Genomic DNA, 18,988 nt, shown 5'->3' on the forward strand with positions numbered 1-18,988 from the left:
TCTTAAATTGATAACTATCAGATTGTAATGAGTTTTATTTAGGGCACAAAACCCAACACTGTACCACTCTCTTTGGTCGTTCAAGAATGCAAATTATCATAACAATGCCAAATGGAGATTATGTGATACGAAGAAGAAGATCTGGGATGACTTTCTCTTTCAGTGGAAGATGGTGGAAAGCAAGAGAGGGGAGTCTAATGTTGGTGCTCTGCGCCGTGCAGTCTAATGGAAGTAGCGTAGATCTGGGAGAATTCGGGTCAATGTCGATTTCGCTACTAAAGATGGTGTTGGGGCAATTGGGATTGTGACATGGGATGAGGTCGGTGGCATAAAGGCTCTTTTTGCTACTAAAATTTTTCAGTTTTCGGTCACTGATGGGGAACTGGAGGCGATTGGTAAGGGTGCTGAGGTTCTTCGGAGGGTGGGTATTGAGGAGGTTGATATTCTCTCTGATAATCAGGTTATTGTTCAGGCCCTCTCTGCTTTGGTTACTCCCTTATGGAATGTTTCCTTTTTGTTCTCTAAGGTTTTGACCATACTTTCTAGTATGAAGGTTGAGGTCTTGTGGATCCCTAGGACTAAGAATTCTTCTACCCATGCCTTGGCTGAATGGGGATTGTTTAACAATTATAAAGGATTTCTTAGCTGGTGGGATGTGACGCCCCATGTGCTCACGAATATCTTAAATCATTATTAATACAATGTTTGGTTTCGTAGCAAAAACAAAAAATAGAAATTTTTTATTGATCAAACAAATTAGTAGAATACTCCAAATCCTTTTTGTTTAGCATATATATTTGGGTAGTTTTGCCTAATTAAACAAGTTATGTGGTAGCAATGTCATAATATATTATTCGTACCCAAGAGGTACAACATGACATATTGTAAACTAATGTATTATCATTTTTAGTGTCATGTATGGCTCACAAATAATAATAATAATAATAATAATAATAATAATAATAATAATAATGGACTTATTCTAATCAAGCATCTCCCAAATTGGACCACCTTTCACATTGCTTTAAAGAGCGTGTATGTGTTTTAAGTCTACTCTTCCAACTCAAATTCCTACCACTATACCAAATTCAAAACTTTACACCAATACCAATCTTCCCTGATAATAAAAAATTCATTTCAATTATCAATATTCAATGCCACATTGTTGTTTAACCCTTGACAATTCTCATTTCTCAATTCTCCACTTTCCATCTTACATTAAAAAACAAACCATTAATGAATAATGAGTATGACCACTTGGTTATCTTCATCGAAGAGCACAATTGCACAAACATTATCCTAAACAACCTAACTATATTTATTTCTCGCTTTTCCCCCACCAAACCACCCATGCCTACCTCAAGGGTATTTACGTCATTTCCTCTCAGTTTAGTCGTAATCGCATTCTTGCAACTTAAACAAAAACAAAGAAAGTGACGAAAGTTCATTCCTAGAATTCCTAAAATACCCCTAGCGTGTTTCTTTCGTATATTGGTATGATGAAGAAAGAAAGGTTTTTTATTTCAGAGAATAAAAAAGCTCTGAACCAAAACTCATCGTCATCCATGGAGGTCAAGCGCAGAACGATTCGAACCTTAGTTGGGAAACTCAGCTCAGTCTCCGAACAAACACGTGCTGATGCCCTCAGCGAGCTTCGTCTAATCACCAAGCACGACGCCGAAAGCCGTCCCCTCATCGCCGAAGCCGACGCAATCCCTTACCTTGCCGAAACACTCTTCTCGGATTCCCACGCCGCTCAGGACGACGCCGCCGCCACCATACTAAACCTCTCTATCTCATGTCGCGATTCCCTTATCTCCACGCGCGGTCTGCTCGATGCGCTATCACACGCGCTCTCACATCACAGAAGCTCGACCTCCGCCGCGGCCGTACAATCCTCGGCCGCCGCTGTGTACAGTCTTCTGGTTGTGGACGAGTACAGACCAATTGTTGGGTCGAAGAGGGACATCATCTACTCTCTGGTTGATATCATCAAAGCCCCCAATTCGCCGCCTAGATCAGTCAAGGACGCGCTCAAAGCCTTGTTCGGAATCGCGCTTTACCCGCTTAATCGGGGATCGATGATCGAGCTCGGGGCGGTGCCGGCGCTGTTCTCGCTGGTACTGAAGGACGGGCGCGTGGGGATCGTGGAAGACGCCACGGCGGTTGTGGCTCAGGTGGCCGGGTGCGAAGAGAGCGAAGAGGCTTTCCGGAAGGTGTCCGGGACGGGTGTTCTTGTCGATTTGCTTGATCCGGCGACTGGGTCGAGTCTTAGGACGAAGGAGAATGCGGTGGCGGCGCTGCTGAATTTGGGGCGTTGCGGGGGCGAGAAGGCGGTGAGGGAAATTAAGGAAATGGGTCTCGGTGGCGATAGCGGGGCGGTGGAGGGGACGAGGGAGGTGGCAGCGAGTGGCTCAGCCAAGGGAAAAGCTAAGGCGGTGGCTTTGCTTACAATGATTGATGTTGGGAATGAACTCAGGAGTGGAAATGAGAATGGGAATAGAATTCTTTACGGGTTTAGTGATTCTGGATTTGATTCTTTAGTAAGTCGATCTTCATCGAATTGAGTATTCAATCAAATTGGGTGTGTTTTTATTCTTTTGTTTAATTAGGAAAAAAAAAAGGTTTTAATGCTGTATATTCATGATAACTTACATTACATTAGTAGATAGATAGTTGAAATGAAATATTTGTACAAATGAATGATTGGTTTTGTTTTGATATTATATGTTAGAGAAACACTTGCATTATTACAGAAATGGTTATTGTACTTGAATAGATTGCCATAAAGAGTAGTTTAAATTTCAATTAGTTTTTCAAGCAGATGATGTTTTTAAAATAATTGTCTAATCTTAGTTTAATGATATAGAAGCTGTTGTGAGTGCTCACCTTAACCTCATTATAATAAAGTTGGCAAAAAAAACATGTGATTAAGCTTACTTTAATGATGTTATTTTAGAGAATTAAGAAGTAGTTTTACATGATGAAAGTAGAGGAAAATGAAATTACATTTTTGTTTGGGTAGAGTTGTAATGTGTTACAAGAAAAATCAACTAAAAAGACAGATATAGAAGTAAGTGGTTCAGTGAAAGAATCTTCAAGAAAAGAATAGTAAGTGGGTGCAGGCAATCTGAGTGGGCTTGACCCAAAATGAAGAGCCAACTTGAGCGACACTAAAGATTGGCTTGCTACTCTCCCTAATATTAGGACAGCTACCCCAAGTTGAAAATTACACCACCCACATTCAAGTTGACAAATGCAATTCAGCAACAACTATAAAGACATTTTCTCCTTTTTTTTTTGGTATTGGATCAACCGTTAGAGAAATATATTTCAAAGGAATATAAAATATAAAATAAGAAATTGATCCAGCACTCACTCTATTCTTTTATCTAAGGTGGCTAACTGTAATAGGAATTACAATTACTGTAATTATAATTGTTCACTTAGGAATCTTACAATGCAATATTGGAGTTATGATGGGTGTAACGTGCGTGCTAAGATGGCACGTTACAAGCTAAGTGATGTCCACAAGTTGGCCAAGTGGTGGCGTATGTTGTGGTGCATGCTGATGCTTTGTTTGTATGCAGTGATATTTTCGTAAATATCTTCAATATTGTCCGGAACGGGACGAGACTTGATATTCGCCATTTATTTGGGTCTACAAATAGAATGGTGCAATCGGTTTGGCGAAACCATATGATTTGGTATGCGGTTTGGACGTATGTCTACAGAGCCAAAATCATGTATGTTCCTGGTAGAAGGCTAAAAGTTCAGAATGCTCTTTAAGGGGGTACCTTGGTGTCAGCTCTCCACCACCCTTGCACCTTGGTGCTAAGTGAGCTACTACTAGTCAGTGGGGCTAGTAGGGTGGGCATATGAGGACCACGAGGGGACTCATATGTCTCCATGAGCTGGAGTACTCATGTGTTGGGTTTTGTGCCCTAAATAAAACTCATTTCATTATAATCAGATTTACTTATTAACAAAGATCAGAAATAACATTTTATGTTGCATGGTTCACATGATTTATTTCATGATTATATGTATATAATGTATGAATTCTTTTTAAGTCAAGAACATATGAATTTGTTAAAGATTATAGTGTCGTCAGCACAGTGGAATATAATCTTAAGTATATGTTCAAAAGTTTATTTCCTGATTTGTCAGAACACTGGATTTAGACTGACATGGTATAATCAGCGATAGGTATTCTTACACCTTGGAAAAGTGTTATGTCCTTTTCAGGACATTGGCAAAGTTTACCAGTATCGGATGTATGGAGTATACATCGGAAGAGACCGATATTGAACTTTGATTAGATATATTAAAACTTACCGTAATATCTATTCAATTCAATATCACCTGTTAATCCTAGATCAAATGGTCTTAATCCTGATATGGTTAGGTTCAATCTCAAGAGTGTTATCCGTGTTCTTTGATTTGTTAGTTAAGCCTACTTTTGGGTCAGGGTGATACGTACATTTTGAGAACATGGTAATGCAATTGAGTGGGAGCGCTAACATAAATATGGAATCTATAGCTTCTATTTGGCAAATAGAAAGTAAAGGATGATTTCCTTCGAGCTTAACCAAACGAAGATAAATGGTGGAGATCTCATTTCACTTAGCTGAAATATCATTTATAAAGGGTTAAGTGTTTTAAGGATAAAATACATTGAAGGTGTAGTGGTAACATGTTGGGTTTTATGCCCTAAATAAAACTCATTTCAATATAATCAGATTTACTTATTAATATAGATCAGAAATAACATTTAATGTTGCATGGTTCACATGATTTATTTCATGATTATATGTACATAATGTATGAATTCGTCTGAAACCCTTTTCACATACTTGATCCTGTTTATTGTGCCGTCAACACATTGGAAAGTAAACATGACTATGTGAATAAAGTTTCCTAGATTTATCAGACACAGGATTTTACTGATATGATAATCTACAACAAGAGTTTACTTGCATTTGGAGAAGTGCTATGTTCTTTCCAGAGCATTGGTTAAAGTAAAGCTCAGGTTGGATGCATAGAGTATGCATCGGAAGGGACCGATATTGAACTTTGACTTAGATTTATTAAACTTATCGTAATATCTATTCAAGTCAATATCGCCTAGTTGATCCTAGATCAAATGATCTTAATCCTGATATGATTAGGCTCAATCTCGAGAGGCTATTCGTGTTCTTTAATTTGTTAGTTAAGCCTACTTTTAAGTCAGGGTGATACGTACATTTTGGGAACAAGGTAGTGCAATTGAGTGGGAGCGCTATCATAAACATGGAATCTATAGCTTCTATCTGGCGAATAGTAAGCAAAGGATGATCTCCTTCGAGCTTGACCAAACGAACATAAATGGTGGAGTACTCATTTCACATAAGCTGAAATATCATTTATACGGGGTCAAGTGTTTTAAGGAATAAATACATTGTAGGGTGTAACGGTAATTTAATCCCTTTACAGTGTAGATCATTCATATAGAGGATCGGTGATCAAATTAGGATTATAACAATGGATAACTAATGATGTGTCTATATGGTGGAACATATAGAGCATTCTATATACTGAGAGTGCAATTCTGAGTTCTATGCGTGGATTCAACGAAGAATTAATAAGTTAGTGATTTTTAGTGCTAAATTCTTGATCTACTTATTGGAAGCTCGGTTATATAGACCCATGGTCCCCGCACTAGCTGAGATAATATTGCTTGTAAGACTCATTTAATTGGTTTTGATTAATCAATTATAATTCTTAAATTAGACTATGTCTATTTGTGAATTTTTCACTAAGTAAGGGCGAAATTGTAAAGAAAGAGTTTTAGGGGCATATTTGTTAATTATGATACTTTGTATGGTTCAATTAATAAATATGATAAATGACAATATTATTTAATAATTATTTATAGTTATTAAATAATTAGAATTGGCATTTAAATGGTTGAATTAGAAAATTGGCGTTTTTGAGAAAATCAGATGCAGAAAAGGTAAAACTGCAAAATTGCAAAAAGTGAGGCCTAAATCCACTAGTATAGGGTCGACCACTTTTGTAGGAAATTTAAACTGATATTTTCATTATTTTAATGCCAAATTATTAAAACCTAACCCTAGTGGAATGCTATAAATAGATAGTGAAGGCTTCAGGAAATTTACACTTAAATTTTTTACTTTTTCATTCAGAAAAAACTGAGCCTTCTCTCTCCCTATCTTTGGCCGAACCCACTCTCTCTCTCTTCCTCATTGAGATTTCGAAATTCTTAGTGTAAGAGCAGTGCCCACACACAGCAAGTGATACCTCAATCATAGTGAGGAAGATCGTGAAGAAAGACTTTCACCAAAAAGGAGGTTTCAGCATCAAAGATTCAGAGAAAGAGATTCAGGTTCAGATATTGATAATGCTCTGCTACAGAAAGGAATCAAGGGCTAGATATCTGAACGGAAGGAGTCACATTATTCCGCTGCACCCAATGTAAGGTTTCCTAAACTTTATACGTGTTTATTTCATTGTTTTAGAAAGTTCATATTTAGGGTGTTAATCAACATACTTGTGAGTAGATCTAAGATCCTGGTAAAATAAATTCCAACAACTGGTATCAGAGCCATGGTAATTGATTTACTTGCAAGAAATTTGGACTTTAAAACGATTGTTTGATGTTTTGGATGGTATCATGTTGTATTGAGTGTTATTTGATGATTGATTGATGTTTATGAATTTTCGTGAAAAATAATTGAATATCTGTTTCTGGAATTATTTTTATTTGATAGTATGGAAAAAATTAAGCAATTTACTTTTTTACAGAACTCAATTTCGATTTAATTTGAATTAGTTATGATTTTTTGAAGTTTCGAAAAATATCGGGATGGTGTCACTGTCCCACACGCGCGAAAACTGTCCGTACAGCTCGCATTTTTTTCGTTTTTCTTCGATTTTTCATGCTTTTTCATGGATTTAACTTCTGATTTTTTGTGTAGTTCTGTATTTATACTATTACTATTCCTAATTCAATTCTAATTATCATTATGAATTAATTTAATATTTTTTTTAAATTTAATTCAAGATATTAGTGTAATTTGAATTTAAAAATAGTTAGTATCTATCTTATTTGCTTAATAATCTATCTTATTTTTAAATTTGATTATATCTTATCTTATTTTTAAATTTAAGGTCAGATTTTAAATATTTTAAATTAATTTTTTTTTTTTAAATAATTTGATCTTTTTTAAATTTAAAATAAGATAACTATAATCATGTAATTTTAAAAAGATGTAAGATATTTTGCTAACTTTTTAATTTTATTATTTTATTTATTTAAATTACATTTAAAATCTGAAAAAGATATTCATTTATCTTTTCTAATTTTTTATTTAATTTTTATTTATAAAATAACATTTAAATTTTAAAAGTAGTTAGTAAATTTTGAAATGATATTTATGTTGGTTGAAACTTAATTTTTCAAAATTGTAGGTTTAATTTTAAATTTAAATTTTTTTTAAATTTTCGAATTTTTCAAATTTTTTTAAAAATTTTCGAAAATATTTTATTTATTTAATTAATTATTTAATTTAAAATTAAATAAATCCTACATCCAACTATCCAGCTAACCTTGTTGCAGGAGTATGTGTTTTAGCTTGTTTGTAAGTTTTCAAAACCTATTATTGCTTGATTGCAAATAGCCATAGTTAACTTGTTGACAAATCCAATGATCTGATTTTAACTCATGGCTCCCTTGGTCAAGTTAATAATTTGTAACAGGTATATTTACAATCTTCTTTCATCTGTGTATGACCTAGCAACATGATAGGACCCATCCAAAGTGTGCCTGTGTGAGCCTATGTGTTTAATTTCATTATAGATGCATATAGGTTAATGTTGCTAAATAAAATATCATAGTTCTTGATAGATTTTATTTAGGCCCATTTAGTTTTTGGGCTTATTCAATTAATAACAGTTGTTCATTTTAAGGTTAAATTCCTCTCTTTTGGGCCTTGTGTGAGAGTTGGGAGCCATAGTAGTGGGTACGACATACTGAACCCAACACCCCCTCACATGAACTACCCCAATTGTGAAGGCCCATTTGCCTGATTTGAATAACTGTACTAGGTTAATTAAACTAGTTTAACCTAATAAAACTGATTAGCAACATAATTAATTTCATTTATTTTGAAATTAATTTAAGAAAATTATAGTTTAAAGAATTTTTTATTCTAAGCTAAACTATATGTATTTTCTTGTATTTAATTAAATATAGAATTATAACCATCTAGATTCTTTCTGAAGCTTAATTTAAATTTTTCATTAAATATTCCTATTTAAGTTGATATTTAGTTATCTACAACTAACCAACTTAAATCTGAATATCTTTTTGATTTAAAATTTTAAAATTAAGTTGAGAAATTTTAGGCATTGGTTATTAAGATTCTTTAGATATTTTTTAAGTTAATATCTTTTCGAATATTAACTTAAAATGGAATATTTTTAAATTAAGTGGTTACAACTTAATTTTTAATATTTAATTAAATTTAAATTTGAAAATATTTAAGTTCTAGATTTTTTCTAATACAACTTAAATTAGATATTTTTTTTCAAATTTTGTGGAAAAGATACTTAGTCAAATAAGATATTTTCTAGATAGTTATTTCTAGACTACTTATTATTTCTAATATTAAATAGGAAAATATTATATATTGTGAAATTAATTATTTAAATAATTAATTTTGGTACAATTTATTTTAAGTATATTTTTTCCTAGTATTAAACTAGAGATTAATAATTAAGCCTTCTCTACACTTAATTATTTATTTCTTGAATTTAATACATTTAATTAATTTGAAAATTAAATATCTAAGTTGATTTTCATCATGATACTTAAATATTTCTTTTTCATGACACTTAATTAAATAGAAAATTATTTTTAGTTGAAATTTATTTTTTCAACTAAATTTAAATAATTTTCAAAATATATTTTTTTCTTTATTTTATTAATCAAATTTCGAAATTGCATTTCTTAGATGCTGGAATTTCGAATTTTATTTGAAAAATAGATTAAAGTTGTAAATTATTTATTTTAATTTTGGACCAACTTAAATCAATGATTTTTTCGTTTAATGATTAATTAAAATAAATGAAGTAAAATATATTTTTCTTTATTTTATTAATCAATTTTCGAAATTTCATTTCATAATGCAAGATGATTTTGAATTTATCTTGAAAAATAGATTAAGTTGTAAATTAATTATTTATTTAAATTAATTCTTGGATCAACTTAAATCAATGATTTTTTCATTTATTGATTAATTTAAAATAAATTGAATTAAAGTATATTATTAGAAATTGAATTAATTAGTCAAAGGAAAATCTAGATAGATGATATTTTTGCTTGAGGTATTTTTCTAGTCTATTTAATTAAATAGAAAATTAATATTTAAGTTGATTTTCATCATCATACTTAAATATTTGAAATTTTTCTTATATATTTAATAAAATAGGAAAATTATATTTTTTGTTGTAAATTAATTTTATTAATTAATTTTGGGCCAACATGAAATTAGAATAATTTTTCCAGGATTAAATTTTTATTTTAACATGCATTTTCGAAAATTGTGTCCTTGAATACTTTAATTTTTCGAAATGCAATATATATTTATAGAAAATTAAATTTGAGTTGTAAATTAATTTAAATTAATTTTGTAATAACTTAAATTGAATATTTTTCTAAATATTTATTGGAAATTATTACTAAGATGGAAATAATTCATGTTATTTTCATATCCATCTAAGTAAAATTTATAATTATTAAATTAAAATTTATATTTAGAATTTTTCATTCTAAATTTGAAATTTTAATAAAAATATATTTAAAATAAATAGATTAAATAAAGAGAATCAAAGAAAATACAACTCTCTTAAATAATGAGCTTTATTATTAAGTTATTCGATCTCCATTGTTGGTTTTACATCGTGTTTTTTTTAGTGAGTAATCCTCCCTAATGGAGGAACGTTCATTAGCAATTTCGCACCGTTTAATCTCGAAAGATAAGTAGTTTGTAAGTGTTTTATATGGTATGGATTACCCTAATGGTGGCGACTATATTTGACTTGCAAATTGCGAAACAATGGTGGAAGCTCATAAGATAGAATTGCCTTGACTCTCGCCTAAACGGGACAACGCTGAATTCCAATCTTGATCGAATAAAAGGTTGCTAGAATGTTTAACATTTTAGATGAGCTGACAACTCTATTCAATGGATGGTAGCTTTGACTCTCGCCTAAACGGGACACTGATATTAGTTTGTTGAAAACCTTGGAAATTATTTAGGATTGTATGTTTTAGTATTTTCACTTGTCATTCCTACTTGCTATATGCTTATAATTTCTGAATTGTGTATGAATTTATATTGAACCATGTTATTTTCTGTTATTAAGTTGTAGTTTAATTTCGAATCTTCATTGTTGGTCTAACTTGGTTTGTTTATCTAATGAGATAAATCCCTAATGGATTTTCACCATTAGACATTCATAATAGTGTTAGATCTCGAAAGATAAATATTGTATATGCGACATCTAGCTGTTCATCAATAGATGACACCTTAGACTAGTATTTTTATGATATGAAACAAGAAGATTATATAAATAAGATTGCTTTGACTTTCGCTAAGCGAAGCATCGTTGGATTCTTATTTATAAATGAAATTATCCTAATTCCTCTTAGCTTATTCATTTCGAATTAGCTCAATAACATATCATTGGATGAATGGTCTATAAATCATTTCATGTCATTCTATATTTTCTCTTAAGAAATTAAATGACGCATATGATTATAATCTCGAAATTCTATTCCCAATTGATATAAAACCTCAATCTTAGAAATCTCCTACTTGTATGGGCAAATCTGACTTAGAGTTTAAATTAGTAGTGGTGGTCCAAGATAGAATTACTCATTATATTTGGTTGAATTTAAGTCTTTGACTTTAATTTTAGAATCCAAACAGAAATTTTCTTATATTTCTATTTCCAGGAAGCAATACAGTTACACTTTCAAGTGTTTAATATCCATCTTCTATTAATGGATTCAAACTGTATGGAATATGAGTTTGGTATTCTGTGACTAGGATCCACTTGCCCTACTCTAAGAACTCTTTGATGTAACTATACCTAAGACATCAAAAAGACACAACCACATTTTTATTAATCTATGGCATTTGTATCTTGTTCATAGTGGATTTGACAAGATCAATCTCTGCAAAGAGTTAATATGCCTATATCCACTGAAAGTAGTTCATCTCATTCACAGATGGATGTACTTTCAGGGGTGGATATGAGTTTTTCGTTGTATTCTTAAAACGATAACTCTAGATTATACCTTATGCAAAGAAATTTGAAATGTTTAAAAATTTCATTAATTTCTAGCAATAGTTAATACCATTAAGGTAAGTGGTTAAAGATCTTGCGAACTGATAGGGGTGGAGAAATAGTTAGTAGATATGCAGTTCAAAGATCATTAAATTGATTTTTGAATTATATCCAAACTTACCTCCCCAGAAAGTTCGAGTTGCATATTGATGATTAGTTACTAGTCGTTGCCTAAATCCTTCTATGGTAATACAATTTCAGAATTATGTAATGGTTGTATACTTAATGTAAATCATTACTAGATTCATGGATGACCTAATCAAAATCTTAAGAAAAGCTAGAACTGTTAACCATGGTTTGTTAGCTATTCTAAGTGATTAGGGATGGACTATCCCATAGTCAATAGATAAGAAAGTGTTTGTTCAAACAAATACTACTTTTCTAAGAAAATGACTAAGTCTGAAAATAAAGTAGCATATAAAGGAGATATTTAATTCTTGATTCTAAAAGTGTTCTATCATCTTATTTGACATATGATGATCCCACTGCCTCTGTTGTCTTGTCACAACCAAATAGGCTAATACCATTTAGTTTTCTTAGACATAATTCACGGTACCTTGTCGTAGTGGGAGAGTTTCTAGGAACTCACTTTCTTATGACTTGGGAGACACTAGTGATTAAAATCCATTGTGAGTTTAAACAAATAATGGATTGTCAAGATAAGAAACTAAGAAGAAAATCCAATAGAACTATGGTTTAATCCATTCACATGGAATAACCTAAAGTTTTCTGTTACAAGGACATAAAATGACATTTTTCGTTAATAAGTCTGTTCAATGGACTTAACGAACTTCCTGTTCCTAGTATTATAGGTTTGAGTTTATCTAAACCTATGGCTTGTGGTATACCTGGTAAATACTTACTCTAATGCAAGCAACTTACTTTAGTAAGATGCTGAAGCATTTTCTTTCTAATGGCAATGTATAGAAGCTTCACAACTTCTTAGACATAGATTTTATTTATCTAAGGAAAAGTCTCAACTATTCCAGAGAAGATAAAGCCATGAAATAATTTCTTAAATCAACAGTGAGAGGTCTCAGATATGCTTTAGTATGCCTTAGACCAGACACCGGCTGTTGAGTGGGAGTAATGAGTAGGTATCAGATTAATCCAGGAGAGGAACATTGGAAGACAATCAAGTAAATCTTAAGATTAAGAAGAGGAACTATATGTTAGTCAATAAGGGTGGTTTTGAAACTCTTAGACTACACCACATCAGATTTCGAGACTTGCATGTGTGCTAGAAAGTCTGCTGATAAGATGGTGATTACTTCGGGGTTGGAGTAGTGATTTTGGAGAAGTGTAAAAACCTATCTGAAATCTCTTAGTCTACCAGAGAGAGATTGAATGTTAAAGTTGCAGGAAAGGTACTTATTCAGTCTAAGGAAAGTTCTATACATTTGTGGCACCGTTCCAACTTGCCTTAACTACTAGTGTTACTTCCTGAATAACCAAGAAGTAGTTGCCAAAAGTTTAGAATCCAGTATCTCAAGAGAGTAGATATATAGAGAGGAATTTCACATTATCAAGGATTTTGTGATTAAGGAAGAGTAATGGTGGAGAAGAGGTTGTGTTTAATTCAACCTGTCAGATCCTATTACAAGAAGTTTACTACTATTACACTTGATTTGTATATCAAGGTGTTAATGATTATTTGAAATGCACTTTTTGTTTTATATTAGTGCAAGTGGGAGTTTGTTGGGTTTTGTGCCCTAAATAAAACTCATTTCTATATAATCAGATTTACTTATTAATAAAGATCAGAAATAACATTTTATGTTGCATGGTTCACATAATTTATTTCATGATTATATATATATAATGTATGAATTCTTTTTAAGTCCAGAACATATGAATTTGTTAAAGATTATAGTGTTGTCAGCACAGTGGAATATAATCTTAAGTATATGTTCAAAAGTTTATTCCCTGATTTGTCAGAACACTGGATTTAGACTGACATGGTATAATCAGCGATAGGTATTCTTACACCTTGGAAAAGTGTTATGTCCTTTCCAGGACATTGGCAAAGTTTACTAGTATCGGATGTATGGAGTATACATCGGAAGGGACCGATATTGAACTTTGATTAGATATATTAAAACTTACCGTAATATCTATTCAATTCAATATCACCTGTTGATCCTAGATCAAATGATCTTAATCCTAATATGGTTAGGTTCAATCTCAAGAGTGTTATCCGTGTTCTTTGATTTGTTAGTTAAGCCTACTTTTGGGTCAGGGTGATACGTACATTTTGGGAACACGGTAATGCAATTGAGTGGGAGCGCTAACATAAATATGGAATCTATAGCTTCTATTTGGCAAATAGAAAGTAAAGGATGATTTCTTTCGAGCTTAACCAAACGAAGATAAATGGTGGAGATCTCATTTCACTTAGCTGAAATATCATTTATACAAGGTTAAGTGTTTTAAGGATAAAATACATTGAAGGTGTAGCGGTAACAGTAGTGCCTTTTCAGTGTAAATCATCTATATAGAGGATCATTGATCACATTAGGGTTATAACAATGGATAACTAATGACGTGTCTATATCATGGAACATATAGAGCGTTCTATATGACTGAGAGTGCAATTCCAAGTTCTAAGTGTGGATTCAATAAGGAATTAATAAGTTAGGGAATTTACTTGGTAAATTCGGTTCGACTTATTGGAAGCTCGGTTATATAGACCCATGGTCCCCATACTAGTTGAGACCATACTGCTTGTAAGACTCAGTTAATTGATTTTGGTTAATCAATTATAATTCTAAAGTTAGACTATGTCTACTTTATGAATTTTCACTAAGCAAGGGCGAAATTGTAAAGAAAAGAGATTCTAGGTTTATTTATTAATTAAGAGACTTTATATGTCTAAATTAATAAATATATTAAATGGCAATATTATTTAATAATTGTTTTTAAGTTATTAAATAATTAGAATTGGCATTTAAAAGGTTAAATTGGAAAATTGGCATTTTTGAGAAAATGGGAATGGAAAATAACAAAATGGGAAAGTTGCAAAGTGAGGCCCAATTTCCTATTCTGGCCCCCCACTATGAATAGGCCTTTACCATTTTATTTTTTCATTATTTTAATGCCACACGATTCTAACCTAAACCTAGAGGGAATTCTATAAATAGAAAGTGTTGGCTTCAGGAAACACATAACTTTGATCATTTAGTTTCCTTCAGAAAAGGCCACACGCCACCTTCTCTCTTTTCTTCTCTCTAAATTTCGAAAATCCTTGAGTGATGAGTAGTGCCCACACACATCAAGTGGTATCTCAATCATAGTATGTAAGACTATGGAAATTCTGCATCAAAGAAGGAGAAAAGAAGATCCAGATTCAGATCTTGATTATGCTCTGCTACAGAAAGGAATCAAGGGCTAGAGATCTGAATGGAAGGAGTCATATTATTCCGCTGCACCCACTGTAAGGTTTCTTAACTTTATATGTGTTTAATTTCATTGTTTTAGAATTCATATTAGGATGTTAATCAAACATACTTGTTAGTAAATCTAGATCGTGGTAAAATAAATTCCAACATCATGGACATTATCGGGCCGACCCATTAGTGTGTCGAAGAATACTGCCAGAGGTTCACTGGTACGTTTCCCTTGGCTTGCCGGTATGCCGCTCGCACGGGATGTGGCCTAGATCCTCCAAGAGACGTTGTGGTGCGCCTTGGCTACGAGTCTCAACACGAGATGACACGGGTAGTCATTCGTGGGCTAGTTGGCATACGCGCATGGGACGGATGCACCATGTTGGAATGGGACAGAGGTCTAATGTATGCAACTAGTTTGGTGGCTTGTCTCGAGGGCCTGCCAACATGCGTGGAGGCATGGCGCTTTGAGGATTGGTCCATGGACGTATGGGAGTCCTTGGGCGATGAGGGAGAATGTTCGGACAGTATCGAGTGGGGCATGATAGAAGCGTTGGCATGTTGACTTGGTGTTGGAATATTGCCACACATGCTACCTTGGTCACGTGTGACAAGGTGAGCGTCGGTGTTTGGATTTGCCTTATCATAGTGGGATCCCTATGGACAGTGCGAGTATCTTGGCTAGAGAGCCTCGATGCATGGATGCACTCATGGATGCTTGCGAGCATGACTCAGCGGAAGTTGTTCGAGAGACGGAAGTGTGCACGAGACACACGGTCGCGCGAAAAATGAGCCCATTGTTACTCGAATGGTTGGAAGGATGACCTTGGCTTAGAGAAGTCAAGGTGCCGCACGGGTGTTCCGCTGCCTGAAAAGGTGAGCCCGTGACAGTTGGTATCTGAGCCAGGTTCATCTCAGTGGGAGGTGAACATGGTTGGCCTATACTAAAGAGGATGTAGGCATGAGGAAGGATGCTAGAAAGACAACTACCACGTTCAATTATAGAGAGGCGCAACAGAATGTTTGAAACTCGGTGGCATAGTACAAGATTGAGGGGATAGTCCATGCTGTATGCTTGGTAACTAGGCTAAGTTTGCCTGAGTGACATCGTAAGCCGTAGGAGGCGCTTTTGTTGAAAAGGAAGCTTGTTGGCATGGGTGTGGAAGTAGTGCAGAGATCGTCAGATTCTTGTTAGTCACGACAGTGGTCGAGAGTTGATGACTGAGGTGGTTCAGATTGGGATAGACATGGAATGCTTCAGTTGCTACATGCATGTATCAAGAGGGACGCACATGGAGACCAAGGGGGGGGGGGCAGTGTTAGTTTTTATGCTCTAAATAAAACTCCATTTCAATGTAATCTATTTTATTCAACATCAATAAAGAAACAGAAGTATTTTTCATTCATTTGTGTATGTTTTGGTTCACTTTATCAATTGCTTGTCTATTTGATTTATAAATTCATCTTAAACCCTTTTCACATACTTGATCCTGTTTATTGTGTTGTCATCACATTGGAAAGTAAACATGACTATGTGAATAAAGTTTCCTAGATTTATCAGACACAGGGTTTTACTGATATGATAATCTACAACAAGAGTTTACTTGCATTTGGAGAAATGCTATGTTCTTTCCAGAACATTGGTTAAAGTAAAGCTCAGGTTGGATGCCTGGAGTATGCATTGGAAGGGACCGATATTGAACTTTGACTTAGATTTAATTAAACTTACCGTAAAATCAATTCAAGTCAATATCGCCAAGTTGATCCTAGATCAAATGTGTAACACCTTAACTAGCATAGGCGTATTACGTGATTTTTTAAACATACTGTGCAGCTCGTTGCTAATCAACGAGGTTTATGGAAATCGTGATTAATTAAAATTTTTGCTTTTTAATTATACTTATAAAATATTTATACAAAATACTCGGGATCCCGATTACAAAACTATTTACAAAAGTTTACTGTCTATACAAAATACTTGTCGCCTAGCGACTAGTTACAAAAATAGCCTTGCTGTCCCAAGGATCATACGCTCCAGGCCTAACCGCCCTGACATGTACAATCTTCACCGGCTCGCTCTCACGGTCCATCAGCCTTAGCCTTGCCCTTACCTACACATAAACATAACACTGTGAGTCGACAGACTCAGTAAGAAAAGCATAATAATAATCATACATAAATCCCGAGTCATGATCAGACGCCCATACCCCTGACCATAACCCTAACTGCCGTGTCCAACACGATACTGAGTCCTGAACGTTCATAGGGAAGGTACTATTGACAAGTACCAGCCTATACTCGGTCGAACTGGTCATACTCCAGCTGCTAGTCATACTCTAGCCTGTACCGATGTGTTACAGTATCAACCTATACTCAGTCGAACTGGTCATACTCCAGCTGCTAGTCATACTCTAGCCTGTACCGATGTGATACGTCAAATAGTACAGAACCACCAACCCAAGTATCAGCCTATACTCGGCACACTGGTCATACTCCAGCTGCTAGTCATACTCTAGCCTGTGTCGATGTGATACAGTGTCAGCCTATACTCGGTACACTGGTCATACTCCAGCTGCTAGTCATACTCTAGCCTGTACCGATGTGACACAGTCGGATGGTTTGAAGCCAACATACATATCTAATGTAATCTAACAGGCTTCCTACATGCACGCTAAACATGTAATCTATATATGCATACTGTTATACTCATCTTACCCCAATTCTGAATTTAGGTGTGCCGTTCAACCTGACTGGAACGAACTGCGCGGCGGATTACAGGCTCCTAAACCATAACAATCACAACACTATAAGTGATACGCTAAATCACTTCCCGGGGACTTAAACTAGGAACTAAAAGTTTTCCTATCGATAAAGAGTATGGCAATACCCCAAATAACATAAAAACGAGGAAATCTAGGGTTCCTGAAAATTCCCCAACCGGTAGACTGGTTCTGCAACCGAAATTTCGGTTCTGGGAATTCCTGAACCCTCATCCGGAATTTCGGATGCACAACCGGAATTCCGGTTCCTCGCAGGCAGAACTCAAAAATTCACACATTGCTCAAATCCAATCCAAACAATACCAAAACTTCCAGACCTGCTATTTAGACCCTAAAGAACAATTCTAAAGCATAAAAACCAAGCTTCATGCAACCAAACCAAAACCACCATTAAAGCATCAAGCTTTGAGTTCTAAACTCAAACCTGATCAAACACCACTAACATGCATTCAATTCAGCCCAAATCTACTTAATCATACATAATTTAACCTCTGAAAATAGCAGCAAACAACTACAGCAAGCAGAGCAACAGATTCAACATATTTCTTTGAAAACCATATTTTTGAGCTAAAAACTTCCAATCTTGAATCAAAGCAAAAACCATGCATTAACAAGCTCTAATCTACTTAAAATAACAAAGTTAAACCCCTAAAAATAACATCAAAACACAGCAACAACTAGACAACCAAATCAAGCATGCATTACTCCATTTCATCAAAAATTCAAGAAAACTAAGAAGACAAAAGTAAGAACAATACCTAAAGCTTTCGTTGCACACAAATTAGCTTGAAAACCCAAATAAAATTCCAAGTTCTTGCTGCTTCAAAGGGGCCGAAAAAGAGAGAGAGGTTTGAGAGAAAAATGCTTTTTCATTTAACTTTGAAAATTTCTAATTTTTTCTAAGTTTGGGAAAAGAAAATAAATGCCACATAACCCATTTACTTCAGCCAATATTAACATCAAATAACATATAATTTCTAATTATTAAGTCCACTTAAGGACAAAATAACAATGGGGCAAAATGACCATTTTGCCCCTTCACACTAAAATAACATAAAGAGCACTAAAAGGGTATTTTGGGAAATTCTAAATTTTTGGCCGTTCCCGACATTCCCAATGTCTAATAAACCTTTCCAATCTACTAACATACTAAGTTGTGATTTTACTGAGCCAAACACCGAGTTCCATGTTACCGGGCACCGGAAATGCAAACTTATGAAAATCACTAAATGACATAAAATGCATTTCAGAATTCAACAATAACAGCATAATAATTATTTAAATAGCTATAAATAATTTTCATAATTAAACATGATTAACTGCTAATTTCCAAATTAAACTAAGCGGTCTTTACAACTATCCCCCCCTCAAAAGGATTTCGTCCCCGAAATCTAACCTGAATAA

General features: G+C 33.9%; 1 protein-coding gene across 1 annotated transcript; it reads left to right on the forward strand.

Annotated features, from left to right (window-relative positions):
- The first annotated feature begins 1,081 nt into the window (after nucleotides 1–1,081).
- Nucleotides 1,082–2,759, forward strand: LOC115706890 (U-box domain-containing protein 11). The gene has a single exon (XM_061108584.1). The coding sequence runs from the start codon at nucleotides 1,497–1,499 to the stop codon at nucleotides 2,565–2,567; it is 1,071 nt and encodes a 356-aa protein (XP_060964567.1). The 5' UTR covers nucleotides 1,082–1,496; the 3' UTR covers nucleotides 2,568–2,759.
- Nucleotides 2,760–18,988: the final 16,229 nt, after the last annotated feature.

This window comes from Cannabis sativa, chromosome 1, assembly GCF_029168945.1.
Source record: "Cannabis sativa cultivar Pink pepper isolate KNU-18-1 chromosome 1, ASM2916894v1, whole genome shotgun sequence".
Classification (NCBI taxonomy): Eukaryota; Viridiplantae; Streptophyta; class Magnoliopsida; order Rosales; family Cannabaceae; genus Cannabis; species Cannabis sativa.